The 15,677-nt window shown below is 42.0% G+C and overlaps 1 protein-coding gene across 4 annotated transcripts in view; it reads right to left on the reverse strand.

The window, feature by feature from the left end:
* Nucleotides 1-3,183: 3,183 nt before the first annotated feature.
* Ets1 (ETS proto-oncogene 1, transcription factor) overlaps nt 3,184-15,677 on the reverse strand; it is a 147,326-nt gene continuing 134,832 nt past the window's right edge. For all 4 annotated transcript variants that reach the window (XM_070038313.1, XM_070038311.1, XM_070038314.1 and 1 more), the window contains 2 exons: nt 8,738-8,856; nt 3,184-7,092 (listed from right to left, as the gene is read on the reverse strand). In XM_070038313.1, the coding sequence (XP_069894414.1) occupies nt 6,877-7,092; nt 8,738-8,856 (335 nt within the window). In that variant the 3' untranslated portion in view covers nt 3,184-6,876. The remainder of the gene's footprint in view (nt 7,093-8,737; nt 8,857-15,677) is intronic.

Genomic DNA, 15,677 nt, shown 5'->3' on the forward strand with positions numbered 1-15,677 from the left:
CTTTGGGGAATTGTGTAACTTGTCACAGGCCTGGTTATTTGTTGATTTCTTAGTGTTGCTATGGGCAGATGCTCGTCTGCTATCACTGCTTTGGATATCAACACACTGATATACTCCAGGCACGTGAATGAAACTTGCTTTCCCAGGATGGATGTATTTGTCAGGAAAATGGAAACCCTGAAAGGGTCTGGGATGCTGAGTAAACCAGGAAATGGCACTGACCCAAGGGCAGAAAACCCAGATCCATTCTATGTCCTAGTTGGGTATTCTGGATTCTCAATTAATCAATCCCCACCCCCGAACTTCAAACCTTGCAAAATTTGTACCAATTGATCAACTTCTACTGTAATCAGACTCCTTAAAGGTCTGGTTCATTGTAAAAAGTACATGGAAAGTGTTCTTTCTTCTTTTATTTCTTGCTCTTAGGCAAGGATATTCAGTATAGAGTGGGTTCCACAAAGGAGCAAACTACCACACGGAGCAACTGGAACCATATCATAAACCACCTTTACCAGCCACTGAGAGAAAAGAAGCAGCCAGCAAGGATTTTGAAGGCAAAAATGGCATCCTTGCTGAAGGAAGGTTCTGTTTTCAACCAATGTTAGTGGCTGAAATATAACTTGAAGTAACCAGAGCTGCCTCTCCCTCATGGGGGGAGCTGTCACCCAGCTTCGTCAAAGAAGATCATTCAAGTTGTATGGCAGCAACATGGAGTAATGGAAAGAACAAGGGCTTCGAAATCAGATGGCTCTCTGATGACCTTGATGACCTCTTGTACTCCCTTCCACTGGTGATTCTAGAATTCATGCCAAGAAAATAGGGTCTGTGGACAGACAGCTATGGAGAAGGTCACAAACTCAAATTCTATAAGGATTGGGCAGGGATAATAATGAGTGTGGTGCTTGCGTACCAGAAATAAAATGACAGATATAAGTTCATGTGTGAAAGACAGCTTATTCAGCACCCATGGAAGACTGAGGGTCCAAATTCAAAGACCACCCCACTTCGCTACTGTGGGACATTATTCATGCAGGCTGTGCGAGTAGATCCAACACTATGAAGGCCAAATGAAGCAATTGTCATGGAATGTTTTTGTGTGTTACCTTGTTTATATTCTCTCCCTCCTCTTGCCCAAAGCACAAGTTACTATCTCTTCCTTCTGCACTTCACTCTCTTAGAAAGTCCTTGTTGTGTAGGATTATCGTGTGTGTGTGTGTGTGTGTGTGTGTGTGTGTGTGTGTGTGTGTGTGTGTGTGTTCTCCAAAAGTTTACATGCTTGGTTCTATGTGTTGACACATAGAACCTTTAAGAGGCAAGACCTAAGGAGAGGGTGTTAAGTCATCGGGGTACTACCTACCTGGAAAGGAATTAAAGCTGGCCTTGAAAAAAAATGCATTCCTTCTCATGAAACTTGTTTTAAAGGGGACATCCCCCACTCCTGCACTCTTCTGACTTTCAGTCTCACTATGTGAGCTTTCTCTTTCCCACATGCACCACCAGGCTAGCATAGCCATTATGAGTTAGCCCTCCCGGCCCACGTCTGCAGAAAAGGTTACTCATCTTAGACTTTGGCCTCTAAAACTATGAACTTAGGATCTAACTTTTGATTATTTTGTGACAGTAACAGAAAACAGACAGAGCACTGTTGTTGCTCAATTTGGGGAGGGGGCAGGGAAAGAGGTATCAGAGCTTTGGGTCTATAATTTGTTCCAAACCTATCAAAGTGAGGAGTAAGTAGACTTGGCCAATGTTTTTTGTCCACCATCTTCAGAAAGTGTCTGAAATCTATAGATTTCTGACCACTGTCTTTTGTGTGTGAGCTGTCCCCACCTACCTTTCCCCTGGGTCTCCTCATTCACACTACCCCATCCTCCTAAATCCTGCGATTGTTGATATCATCTTTCCCCCTGACCCCTCTGCTGCAGCTTGGATTTGAGGCTCTCAGAAACATCATTAAGAGATTACCAATGACCATTTTGTTGAGAACATCCCACTATAACTCTAGTTCCTAGTTTGAGACACAGGCCTAAATCGATTTCATTCAAGTACACCCTATATCTTTTACCTTGGTCAGCATGAAATCAGATATTCTAAAGGACAATACCAACTTGACACTGAAGGACAGCTCTCTGACCAAAATGTTGACTGAGGCAGAAATGTGCTCTCTGTAAGCTGTTGATTTAAAGGAAGAAGATCTCAGATGTGGCCTCAGGTTAGCTCAGGAGTTGTGGTTTTGCTCAGGTTTGCAGCTGAAGACTAAATCATATGAGGACCCAAAACCATTTCTCCCACTCACCAATGAAGGCCAGAGCCTTCTTGGCCAAATGGGCTCCCTGACCACTAGACCACACAATCCTTGTTTAGCGTGTACTCAGCAAACCTCAAGTTTTAGGCCCAAAGAAAGAGATTCCTCCCCCCACCAAAAATAAAATAAAATAAAAAACAGAACTCTCTTTGTGAACAAATCAGCAAAAATTCTCTTTCCAGCTGTGAGTTGAGATTCATGTTGTAAATGTTGGTGTTAATTAAAAACATCCACCTTCTACAGTTTCAACGAGGAAAAGGCACCGTGCAAAATGCATTCCTGAGCATTCATTCTCCAGAGAACTTATAAATATGTGTTTTATTTATGACATGGGTTCCTGGGTTGAGGAGGTTCTGACAGATATTATCATTCCCTAATTTTCAGCCCCAGTGAAATGTGGAGCCACAGGAATGGAGGTGATAGGCTTACATTAGCACAGAGCAAAGTTATAAGAAGAAACAAAATATTGTTCTGTTCTCTGTCCGGGGCATCCATGACACTAAACTTTCTATATTAACATTACGAATGGTTCTAGCTGAAGTCAAATGTCCCCCATAAAAATGTTTCTTCTTGTGGCTCTCAGACAGGAACAAGTGAGGTATGACAAAGCCAAGGACATTCCACAAAGGATGACATATTATTTGTACTAATTGGGACCTTAGATGACTTCCTTATAATCCTATTAGGGTTCACCTTGTATCAGAAAATCTTTATCTGAAATGGTCCTGAGCTGGCAAAGTCAGGAAGACTGTGCTGCATTTTTTTCCCTTGTGCTGGTCTCTGATAGGCTAATTTGTCTTACTTCATTCTGATTGGTTAGTTGGTCTTATTTTTATTACGCCCTCCAGACAGGAAAGAATCAAACCAAAGCCACATCATTATGAATGAAATTCTTTTCTTTTTAATTTTCACACAGTTTAAAATACAATATGAAATCAGGCTACAGTATATAAAAAACTCTCCAGCAAAATGATGTGCCAGCATCAGCTACTAAAATAAACAAACAAAAACTCCCCCATAAGAAATTTTTTTGCATTTGTTTAAAAAAAAACACATAAGACACTTAACATCGCTACATCTCTAAGCTACCTCAGTTCTGATTTTTTTTAAAAAAAGCACCTGCTTTTCCTTTTTCTTAAATCTTGCTTTTAAATTTTCAGCTTTTAAAAAATATAAATTATATGAAAATACAAGTTGGAAAATAGTCAAACACAATATAACATCTTTTTTTTACCCGAATACTTCTCAGCTTAAAAAAAAGTATCCTTAATAAAAAGCTCAATAACTGAAGTAGTATTCCTGATAGAGATCATTTCATTTTTCTATAGCTATTTCATATATGTATATGTATACATATACTTAATGGTTCCTTGAAACTTCTTTGGAATGTATGTTCAGAGTTCAACAGATTTATATAGACCCCAACAGAGAAAGCAGCATGCACAGAAAGGCAGAAGAGAAGGTATATTCCTCACCATGAAAGTTAGGCAGGTTAATGCTCTAAGACCCAGAGTGTTCATCTCCAAAGTGAGGAAGGGCACATCTGATCGTTCAATGCTATCTCCAGTCCCCACAGCTACCACATCAGGGCTCTCTGTAAGGCAACCCCTCTCCTGCATGGAGAAGGAACATGTGACTATTGAGCCCTAAAGCCCAAACCCACACAAGTTGAAACTTCTCTGGGATGGGGAAGAAACAGTGTCATCCAGCTTGAACAGAATTGCCCATCCTGCCTCTGAAGTTAGCATATGTGATTTTTTTGTTTTCTATTTTTAATAAAAAGCATAAATGCAATGATGCTGCTACATTTCCAGTGTATAAACCACCCACTTATTCTTCCTGGAGTGGTCTCTGGCCTTTGGGGGGAAAAAAAAGAAAACAAGTGGCCAGATAGAAAAAGCTGTCTGCACTAACACATTATCTACAAATCCTGAAAATGGCGGATCTAGGGAGAAAGAGTATCTTAGCAATCAAGTGAGCTGAGGAGAGCGTGGATGGGGCATTGTTCTCACATCTTACCTGCTTACTGAGGTTGCAGGTATTAGACAGAATCACCAAAGGGGAGTTTTTCAATATAAATGGAATAGGTAAAGCTGATGATTTAGAGTGATTATATGCCTGTGAAGACAATACCTAGCCTTGGTTCTACCCTTACCTGTTATTGAAATGTGGAGAAGACTTCACTAGAAAATGCAGTTATTATTTTAGTTGTGGTTCTGCATGTCTGAACAGACACACACACTCACACTCACACACACACACACACACACACACACACACCCATTTGACCAGTGCCCAACAAAGATCACGTAATTGTAAGAGAAAACAATGTAGTCCAAATGATGCCACCTAACACTCCCTGAGCAGCTCCTCAAATACTTTGAGAGCTTCATTAAGGCACCTGCACAGCTGGGCCACTCTGCCTTTGCTGTTTGTGTGGACATTCCCATTGGTCAGCATACAGTGCCATGTTCCTGATAGGCCAGGATCTGCGTGGGGGTCTAGGAGTTAGCAAAAGTTCTCTTTTGCTAGAAGGTAGTTAGTACTTCCAGTTTCTTAGCTAAGTCTCACAAAGGGCCGGCCCTGAGACATTCGTCTAACTGTTCTCCTCTTTCATGAAGTCCACTCTCGTTTTAACTTGGAGATTTTATGTGTGTGTATATATGTATGTATGTGTATATATACATACATATATGTATACATATGATGAATTCGAGTCATATTAAGTATGTTTCCTTACTAGTTCAATGGTTTGATGTTAAGTTTTACCCCTAAACCTCTTTCTCAGATCCCCCCACTCAACACACATACACACACAACCAACAAATAGATGACTGCCTCAGTTAACTATATTTATGTATTTCAAACATTGGGGGAACTAAAAATGTATTCATAGCCTATGGGCCACCTTACTTCCTTCATTCAAGCGCTTGCCCTGTGTCCTCTGCCTTCCAATCATTCATCCCTTCTGCAGTTAATCTTCACTTACCCTCTGCCAAGATAACAGATCCAAGCATGAGGCCTCACCACAGTCTGAACTATTTCCTTTGTAAATGTAAGTCTCTCATCTGATATACTACCTGACTAGCTTTAGTTCTTCAAAGGAAAACCTTGCCTAACCCTTCTCAAAGACAGCCCCCTCGCATTTGACTGAAATTCCCTCTGAATTTCCATGCCTTCAAAACCCAGCAAGTCTTCAATTCACGTTGTCTCTGAAGGCACACTCTCGCTGACATATCAGAAAGAAAGCTGTACATTTTGCTCTGCTGAATAATCAGAGTGGGGATGGATCAACAAATGTGGGACGCTGGGGAAAAGTAGGCACAAAGAAGGAATTATACAGCATTAGTTTGGGAGAGAAAAATAATAACAAAAACAAACATGCACTCAAGACTTCTTACAACCTGAGGAAAAATGCCCATTCATACAGCTTTTATTCCAAGTCATCTAGGTTACAGGTAGAGAATGAATCAAGAACCAAGTTAATCTTCCTCATTCAATTTCCTTTCCTCCACTTCAACAGTGCTTCTATATCAACTATAGTTCAAAATCAGGGCTGCAAAATACATTCCATTTCAAAGACTTAATGTGTCTTAGCTGAGCATTAGGTCCAAACCCCGAGAATCTTCTAATGAAATGTAAGTTATGGGAGTGTGACAATTTCTAAAACATAAAATAATCAGTGAGATTTGCATGTACTGTCTCCCTCTACTCAGTTTAGCATGACCATCTTCTTCTTATCTAAGTCACATGAACTTGGGAATGAATCTCTGACCTCAGCAACAGAGCTTTGCTTTTCCAATGGGGTCTATATAAAAAGTTTCCTTCTACTGTAACAGAGTCCTCAGCCAGCAAATAAGAACAAACTTTCACGATATTGTAATACTGAGACCACCTTAGAGCTTAAGACGATTTTTAAGAAAAAAAATACTGGCACAAAATGTAATAGAATAAATTTTAACACAAAAACAATTTTGGTCCCTCCCCCCAGAAATCCACTTTTGTTTTGAAAAGCAGAGTGAAGTATATAAATTCTTGGTTTTAAGTGCATCCCCTAAATTGTCTTTAGCCCACCCTCCTTCCTTCTTTTTTTCCCTTCCATGATTTAAAGCAAAAGCAAATTCATCGTTATCATCATCATCATCATCATGTCTCATGACTTGATGTGACAACTTTTCTTGCTAATGGGTCCACAATTGAAGACGGATATTTTTTCATGGATGATTTAAAAAAAATGATTGGACACATTAATCTCTTCCTCCCTTAAGTCAGATCCTTCAAGCTTCTAAGAAGACCGCTCTCTCTACTTTGAAAATCTACCCTACAAGTCCTTGCCCACCCCACCCCACCAGTCCTGGCTTTCCCTTTCCAGCCACTGCACAATGGATTACAGCTGCAGCTCCCTTAGCTCCCACCCCTGAATGTAAAAAAACAAAACAAAACAAAACAACATTTTAAAAAAATGAGTTCTGGAAAATAAAAAATAGAATAACCATTAAAAATTAAAGAGTCCGACCAATGCGGTTGTTCTTCGAAAGGTCTCAGATAGTTGCTCTGCCCTTTCCTGTCCATCACTCATCAGCATCCGGCTTGACATCCAGCATGGCGTGGAGCTCCTCAGGGGTGTATCCCAGCAAGCTTTGCAGGTCACACACAAAGCGGTACACGTAGCGCTTACCCGCTGTCTTGTGGATGATGTTCTTGTCATAATAGTAGCGTAGGCCACGGCTCAGTTTCTCATAATTCATCTTAGGTTTGTTTTTCCTCTTTCCCCATCTCCTAGCCACCTGAAAGAAAATCAAATTTAAAAAGAGAGAGAGAGAGAGGGGAAAACTCTACAGGTATTCCAAAACCATGTGTTCCAATGTGTATAAATACCCATCATGGCCCATCGAGACTCAGATGGGAGGATCAGAGACCAATTTTTTAATTATCTTTAAGTAATTGTACAAAGGGATTGTACAACACATCAGTTTGAATATAATGTGTCTTGATCAATGTCACTCTTTCCTTTTAAAAATATTTTATGTATTTTTTGGTTGTTGGTCATGGGTCTCAAACTAAGGGATTGGGTGCTGTCCCTGAGCTCTTTTTGCTTGAGGCTAGCACTCTACCACTTGAGCCACATCATCACTTCTGGTTTTCTGGTAGTTAAGAGTCTCACGGATTTTCCTGCCTGGGCTGGCTTTGAACTGCCATCCCGAGCATATGCCTGAGTAGCTAGGATTACCAGCATGAGCCATTGGCACCTGGCTAGTATTTTAATTTTTAATTGATGCATAATAACTGTAGCTATTTAGAGGGTCCAGTGTGACTGGCCAGTACATGGATATACAATGTGGCATGATCAGATCAGGATCACAGGCTTGTCTGCCACAACAGATATTTGTATTATTCTCTGTGGGACCATTCCAAAGCCTTTCTAGTAGTTGAAAATATTATTTATTTGGAAATCAACAACAACATGGAAAGTTATTCCTCCTCTCCAATTAAACGCTTGTGCTCATGGTCTATCTTCTTTCCAACCCTTTTCCCGCCACTCTTCTACTCTACTTCCATGAGACCCACATATAGAAAGTGAGAACACATGACAATTGTCTTTCTGGGCCTGGTTTATTTCACTAAATATAATGCCCACTTCTACTGATACATTCATGTTGCTGAATTCTAGTTTTCAAGGGATAGTGGCCATTTTAACTAAGTTGGTGAAAATGTAGTAAGCTGAACTCTTTATGTAATGGGGTTTAAAAGTATTTGATTAGGAGGAAAAACAGCGAAGAACACACACTCAGGCTCTTTCTCTATATGTTTAATGGGGTACACTTGTTTTGAAAGCATGAAATCTAACAGGAGAGTGTGGAGAGGAAGAGCTAAGCTGAAATCACACCTGCATTTCATCAACAGGAAGCATCTCTTCTGTCCCAGGGCACAAACATTTTCTCATGTCTGCCAGAAAGAGAGCTTGTCCCTCTTGTTCATTGTTTTTTATCAGCTGAATTGGGTATGGCATAGATCAGCCACTCAATAAGCATTTGTGTAATGAAAGGATGAATGAATGAACAAATTACATCAATCTTCCAAGGTCTCTTGAACTGTCTGGCCCCTTCCACATGCACAGAGCTACAGAGCTAGAATGAGTGCTAAGCCAAAGAAGGCAATTATTTTTGAGGGGCCTATCTTGCGCCAGGCACTTCATTTTGTGTACTATCAGTTAATCTTGGGAAACAAATGGGCAGTGTAGATATTTGCTGTTTTCCAATGATAAAATGAAGGCTCAGTCAGGCTGAGTAGTTGGCTCAAAGTCACACAAGGAGCAAGTCACAGAGTGAAGACTTTGGTCCTAGGAAGTGTCATCCAGACCCATTTAAATCCCTCCCAGGGTTTATCCCTATCCTCCCACAGCCCAGGGCTCTTATGTTGCTCTTTTCTTACCTCATCTGGGTCGGAAAGCTTGAATTCCCAGCCATCTCCTGTCCAGCTGATAAAAGACTGACAGGATTTATCAGTGAGTAATTCCAGAAGAAACTGCCACAGCTGGATGGGTCCACTGCCTGCAAACATAAGGTATCCTGAATCCTTGCAACCCATATTCATCTTTCTTAGTCACTAATCCCATGACATTGTATCCCCTGTTCTTCTGGCCAGGAGAAAGTGCAGCTGCAGGTGTTGAGTGGGGGGATTATGTACTGAGCTCAGACAGACACAAAAGATGAAGACCAAAGACAAAAACAGATAATATAGCAATTGCCTTATTTTTGATTCACTTAAATAAAGGTCAGTCCATTTTAATTGCTGAGAAAACGCTAGAAATAGAGGGTCTGCCTTCTGAGATAGGAATCCTATCTTTTTTTGCTATTATTTTTAAATAGTTGTACAAAGGAAGTGTCATTTAGGTTTATGAATACTATGCATCTTGATCAATGTTACCCTTTTCAATATTTTCACCCCGCTTCAGCCAGCCCCTTCTCTTAACTTTTCTTAACTTTATTATAGTATACGCAATTAATTCTTGAGTGCATTCCATCCCAATCTCTGTCCCTTAATTCATCTATCCCTCTCCCTCCCTTTGGCCCAGCCCCTCATTCCTTACTGCTTATTTTGGGAGGCTTTGATTTGTCTAAGGAATTACACTGGTTGCATGGTTTCCCTCATTTGTGGTATCTCAAATTTGCCTATAAATCAGTGCATAAACATGTTGGGTGGTATGTAAGTGGTTACAAATGTATTGACTGAAACTTGGTAGACTCTAGGAAGCTTGATCAGTAGCCTTGCAAACCCTGGTCATTATTGTTTGCCTAAGAAGAAAGAGCCCCTACTCATTAGAGAATGTTTGCCAATTCCAAACTGAAGTCGATGCTTAAAAGCACTTCTCTGTAGAAGGAAGGACACTGATCTATGAACAAGAAGAATCCTGATCTCAGATCCCCTTACTAGGAAACAGACAACAGGATGTCATGATGCTTCTCCCCAGCATCACTCCACCTTCCAAGGCCACACACAGCCATACACAATCAAGCACAGAAAGAATTTTCTCACTACTTGGAGGAATTAACTTGCCACCCTAAGAATCCTCAGAGGGCAAATGAGGACTGTGTCATACTATTTCCATAGGCTCTCCCCCACCCTCACTCGCTTGCTCTCTCTAGTCCCCTCACAAATTGTCTTAGTAATCAACACTGACAAGATTTTGCCTCCAGAAGGCCTGGTAATATCTAACAATTCTTCTTATGCTAAAGGATTTATGCCACATAACCTTACTTTTAGGTTGCCTTTGTATTCTGAATTGATACTGCTGACCCACAAATCTTATCCAATTTATTGTTATGGCTAGAAAGACTAATACAGGCTCACTAGGATGTGCTAGTTGTTGGCTACACCGGAGTGAGTAGGAATGAAGCCAGTGTATTTCCATTTCACCCAAAAACTTGGCCCGCTCTGTGTGTGTGTGTGTGTGTGTGTGTGTGTGTGTGTGTGTGTGTGTGTGTGTGTGTGTGTGTGTGTGTGTGTGTGTGTGTGTGTGTGTGTGTGTGTGTGTGTGTGTGTGTGTGTGTTTAGGTCTTGAGGCTTAAAACTTGGGCCTGGGCATAGCGCCACTTCCAATTTTCTGGTGGTTCATTGGAGATAAGAGTTTCCCAGACTTTCCTGCCTGGGCTAGCTTTGAACCATGATCCTCAGATCTCAGCCTCCTGAGTAGCTAGGATTACAGGCATAAGCTAGCAGTGCCCAGCTTGCTTTGGCATTTGAAGTCAGAGCCTTGCACTTTCTAAGCAGAGACTCTACCCCTTCCACCACACACCAGCTCTTTTTGCTTTAAGTTGTTTTTCAAACAAGGTCTTGCATTTTGTGCCCAGGCTAGCACTGGACTATGAACCTCTTACCTACACCTCTGTCATAGTTAGGATTACAATATATACCACTATACCATATCCAGCTGTTCTTTTTTTTCTTTTTTTATTGTCCATTGTGGGGCTTGATCTCTGGGCCCAGGCACTGTCCCTCAGCTCTTAAGCTCAAGGCTAGTGCTCTAACACTTGAGCTACAGTGCCACTTCCAGTTTTCTGGTGGTTTACTGGAGATAAGAGTCTCATGGACTTTCCTGCCCAGGCTGGCTTTGAACTATGATCCTCAAATCTCAGCCTCCTGAGTAGCTATAATTACAGGGGTGAGCCACCGACACCTGGCTCATATCCAGCTTTTCTTTGGGGGAGATCTTACTAACTTTTTGCCTGAGATCGCCTCAAATTTTCATATCAGCCTCCTAAGGTATCTGAGATTAGAGGCATGAACCACTATGCCCAGCTCTGGAAACTTGACTTTCTATGGCTCTAATCTTCAAATGTGATTGCCCCAAAGTATACAGAGATTCATCAGGTAACAAGCTTTAAGATTCCTCTTACTTAAGAACAAAATGTCCTTTATGGTCTGTAGGTATAATTTATTGTGTTTTATACTTCTTCAAGGCTTGTTAACATGCTGAGCTGGCCACAGGTTGAGTTTAGTATTTCCATGCTACTGAAAACCACGCTACTATGAAACCTTCATATAATAGGAGCTGTTTCCCAATGGTGGTTCTCTGTGCCCCTCCTCCACATACCCAAGCTAAGCATGGAATCCAAATTATTTTTCCGAGAATGTACGTATAGCTTCTTCCTATCCCTCTTGCTAGAAATGTCTTTTTCATATTCAAGAATAAAAAGACTCACCAACTGATGTTGCTTAAATGAATGAACATATTTAGTAAAGCAAAAGTAAATTAACATGCTAAGAAACGGATTTCCACTAGTAAAACCTTCGCTTCCTATGTCTACCTGTTGTTTAAAAAAATTCATTTGGTTCACAACACACAGGTTTCTTGGGAGTTGAGTAAGGCCAGCCGCTACTGCTTCCTTTCTGGTCTCACAAAACTAAACACAGCATGACACAAAGAATCCTTTGAGAAGGTCTAATGTACCTGGTAGATGAGACACTGTTCTACCTAATGACATTCACAATTTTCTGACTGCATTCAGAAACTACAGACAAGTAAGAAGTTAACACTCCTGAAGAGAGATGCCAGATAGCCCAAAACTCTGTAAATTAGGCCACTTCTGCGTCAACACTGCAGACTGAATATGGGGTGGGAATTCCTTTAAGATCCTTCACAGAAAATAAATCTAACAGGAGCCACCTTCTCTACATCAGATGCTAAGAATGCTTTCCGGTTATCTTATAACTCCTCACCACAATTCTGTGGGGTGGTGCTATTCCAATTCTACCTGAATTTTTTTTTTTGGTCATTATAGCAAAGAAAACGGATACCCTGCCTGCTATCTAACTTGAACTTAGGCCATTTAGATCAGAGATAGAGTAGTTAGGACTTCTACCCTGGCAATCTGGGTCTTCACTTTCTCCCAACATTACATTGCCCAAACCAATGCGTGACAAAGGGATAAAAGGTCTAGTTTTAAAAGGCATCATACCTTCTAGTCACAGGACTCTAAAGGTACTGCCTCCTAGCCTTGGCCTCTACCTCCACAGCTGAAGGCAATCAGGTCCTTTTAAAATGGCTAAGTTGTGTTACATCATTATTTCTCCTTCCCACTATTTACCTTGGAACCTCTATCACACCATCTTCAATCTCTTGGAGGCAAAGCTGAGGAAAGCTTGGTATAGATCTTGAAACCCAGCCCTCACCATTGTCAGAGAACAGTAAGGAAGATCTGAGGACAGACAGTCTCCTGCCCTTGGGTCACAGCCATGTAGCAGATACAAACAGCAGGTCAGAGGACAGACCTTCAGATGCAAGTAGTATTGCCATTTTTCTTCTGCAGTAGCATTTCCCAAACGGAAATGTCAAAGAGTCCGATGTTCTGGCTCTTCCTCCCTGTGCTTCTGACCCCACTTGTCTGTAAAGATGGCCTGAGTGAACCTTTGTGGTTTTTCCGAAGGCACACAAAAATGTTCAATTTAGACACTGGGAATCTAAGTTTTAGGTGCTATGCTCATGAACTCTTTTTTGTTTTAGTTTTCTATTTATACCAAAGGAAAGAAGGGAAGAGAAGCAGGAAGAGCAGCAGTCCAAGGAAGGCATAGAATGGCACAGTTTTATACCTCAATTGGAAAGTAGCCACTGGGGCCATCAGTGGAAAGTAACCACAGGGACAATTAGCGAAAGTCTCCAGCCCAGGTCTCTTGCAGACAACTCTAGTAAGCTCATTTGGCTAACAGGTACACACAGGGCTCTAGACCTTCTAAGAGCTCAGGCTGCTGCACCCTGTGTGGGGGAATCTATGAGCCCATGGAAACTTTCTCTTGTGCCCTTTGACTGATCCCTACATTGCCCTTCTGTTGTGGGGAGAGAAGCCACTGGAAAGATGCAGATTGCTCATATGGCCACAAAGGCAAGAAGAATGCTGGCTTTTCTACAGCAACCTGTTGCCCTCACTCAGATCTGGAGGAGAAATTGGGGCCATGCTGGAAACATGTGGAATGAAGGCAGCTCTGGGTTTGCAATGCTTGCTGGCTTCACACATCTGCCCGCCACATCCAAGTCTATGCCTCCAAGTCTTGTGGAAACAATGAGTCTTGTACTCCTGGTTACAATCCCCCTAGAGGAAGTGTGTATCTGCTCAAATTCATGGGGCTCCAGGCTTCCTTCTCTTGCCCTTGCTCCAAGTGCTTCCTTCTTCCATTCTCCCTGCACCATGCCCGCCTCATCCATCTACCCACATGGACTGTGGTCCCAGTGACCTTTGTCCCAGGGAGGAGAGACTTGTACTAAGAATAGCACCAGTCCTGGGAAAGGGGAGCTCACATGTTCAATGTGACTCACAATGGTGTCCCTGTCTGGGGTCCCAAGGCAGTCAACAGCGCCCTTCACCATGCTGCCCTGCGGTGTCACACATCAGGAATCCAGTGGCATCACTGGGAAACTATGCTTTTCAAGTGGAGCTCTGAGCCACAACAACAGAGAAGTCCCTGTTAGAAGGAGGTCTCTTCCCCAAGTGGTGCAGGAGGGAGGGTACCACACACATATCCTCAGGCCACTCCCAGCTCTGAGCCTACACACACACACCCATTTCTGCTTCCCTCCACCCCTTTCCAACCCTGTCTGTATCTGGGGGATTTCCTTTGACTGCTTCTCAGCTTTGGTATGAAGGGGCCTAATTTGAAGAATCAGGGAGCCCGGGAAGAAGGAATACCAAGTGGTTACCTGGAGCAATCTTGGGATAGTAGACATAACAGAGTAAGGATGCTGCCCTACATACAGATGGGCCTGACAGACACCCATCCAACTCAGTGAACTCATTCAATGAGTGAAGAGCGGAAGGTAGCAAAACGCAGTTATAATATTCAATGTGTATGTGAACACGGAAAATTGAGAGGATGTGTGAGGTTGGGAAGAGCTGGGGGAAATGATGGAAAGAGGTGACTTTGATCAAGATGCATTGTACTCATAAACTGATGTGTGAAACTGAAACCCTTTGTACAACTACTTAAAGAAACTAAAATAATTCTAAAGGAAAAATAGTAATAGTAATACTAATAATAATAAAGCTTCAAGTAAATTCCTACTCATTATGACCGTAATTGAATTCCCTTGTTCTGTATAGGAACTCCAAGTCTTACGATCTGTTTCAATCAGGGCTGGCTGGTATAAAAGCTCTGATTTTTTTTTCCTGGGACATGGGCTTGAAGTAAGGACCTGGGCACTGTCCCTGAGTTTTTTTTTACTCTAGTGCTCTACCACTTCCAACCACAGTGCCACTTCTGGTTTTCTGGTGGTTAATTGGAGATTAAGAGTCTCACAGTCTTTCCTGTCTGGCTGGCATTGAACCACAATCCTCAGATCTCAGCATCCTGAGTAGCTAGGATTATAGGCATGAGCCACCTGTGCCTGGCCTTTTTTTAAAAAACACCTTACTCTAAGGCCAAAACACTTAAGCAGCAGTGAACAAGGAAGAACGTTTTGCTGTTTTTGAGAGTAGTCCTTCCCACTTGTCAATTTCCAGATTGGGAGTGGGCTGTCCACCGTATGCCATGGCTGGTGAACAGGATTTGGTGTTGGATATCAGGTGTTTGTTTGTTTTTGTTTTTTTCTACTCCTCCCTCATTTCCATTTCAGCCACAAGGTCACACTCTGTCATCTGTGCCCAGATAAGTGGCCAACACAGGACAGCTGACTTCCATAGAGACAGAGGTCAATGTGGACCATCTGTTCTCCAGGCAGAGTGATGGTATTTTCACTGTGGTTTGCCAACACCAAGACCAACCAAATTGGATTACTCAATGTCCCTCTCTCATGTGACTACAACATACACAGGAAGAGAATTTTTACCATTGTCATTGCTGTCACTCAAAGACTCAAACAGGGCCTCATCGACCATCAACAAGTTTAATTGTTGTTGAATGGTTCAGTGCCAGGTACCAGACCTCTTCTTAGGGAGGTACTCCATAAATGTCACTGGATGCTTTTTTTTTTTTTAATGAAAAAGTTCCACCTCTGGAGAAAGGCATGAGGATTTAAAAGGTCACCCAGAAACCTTCTCTTCACTCAATTATACTGGGGAGGCGGAGGATAAACGATATGGTGACTCCCAGGCAATGTTACATCAACATACTCCCAAAATAACAACAACCACACCCTCTAGTCCCATGGGCGTTTATCTGCTACTTTGAAAAGCTAAAATCTTTTAGCTCTACTCTCAAATTCAAATCGAATACCTCAGAATGGGCAAGACACCGCTTTTTATTTTAACCTATGAAACTCTCATGGTTGATCACCCTTGCAACAGGTCTGACTCTGCCCTGAGGGCACACATCTGGCAGGTGGCTTTAAAACAGAGAAAGAGCCCTGCTGGCCCCTCCCTTCCAGCCAGGTGTCTCTACCCAC

The sequence above is a fragment of the Dipodomys merriami genome, unplaced genomic scaffold (assembly GCF_024711535.1).
Source record: "Dipodomys merriami isolate MVZ:Mamm:240054 unplaced genomic scaffold, mDipMer1.0.p SCAF_29, whole genome shotgun sequence".
Classification (NCBI taxonomy): Eukaryota; Metazoa; Chordata; class Mammalia; order Rodentia; family Heteromyidae; genus Dipodomys; species Dipodomys merriami.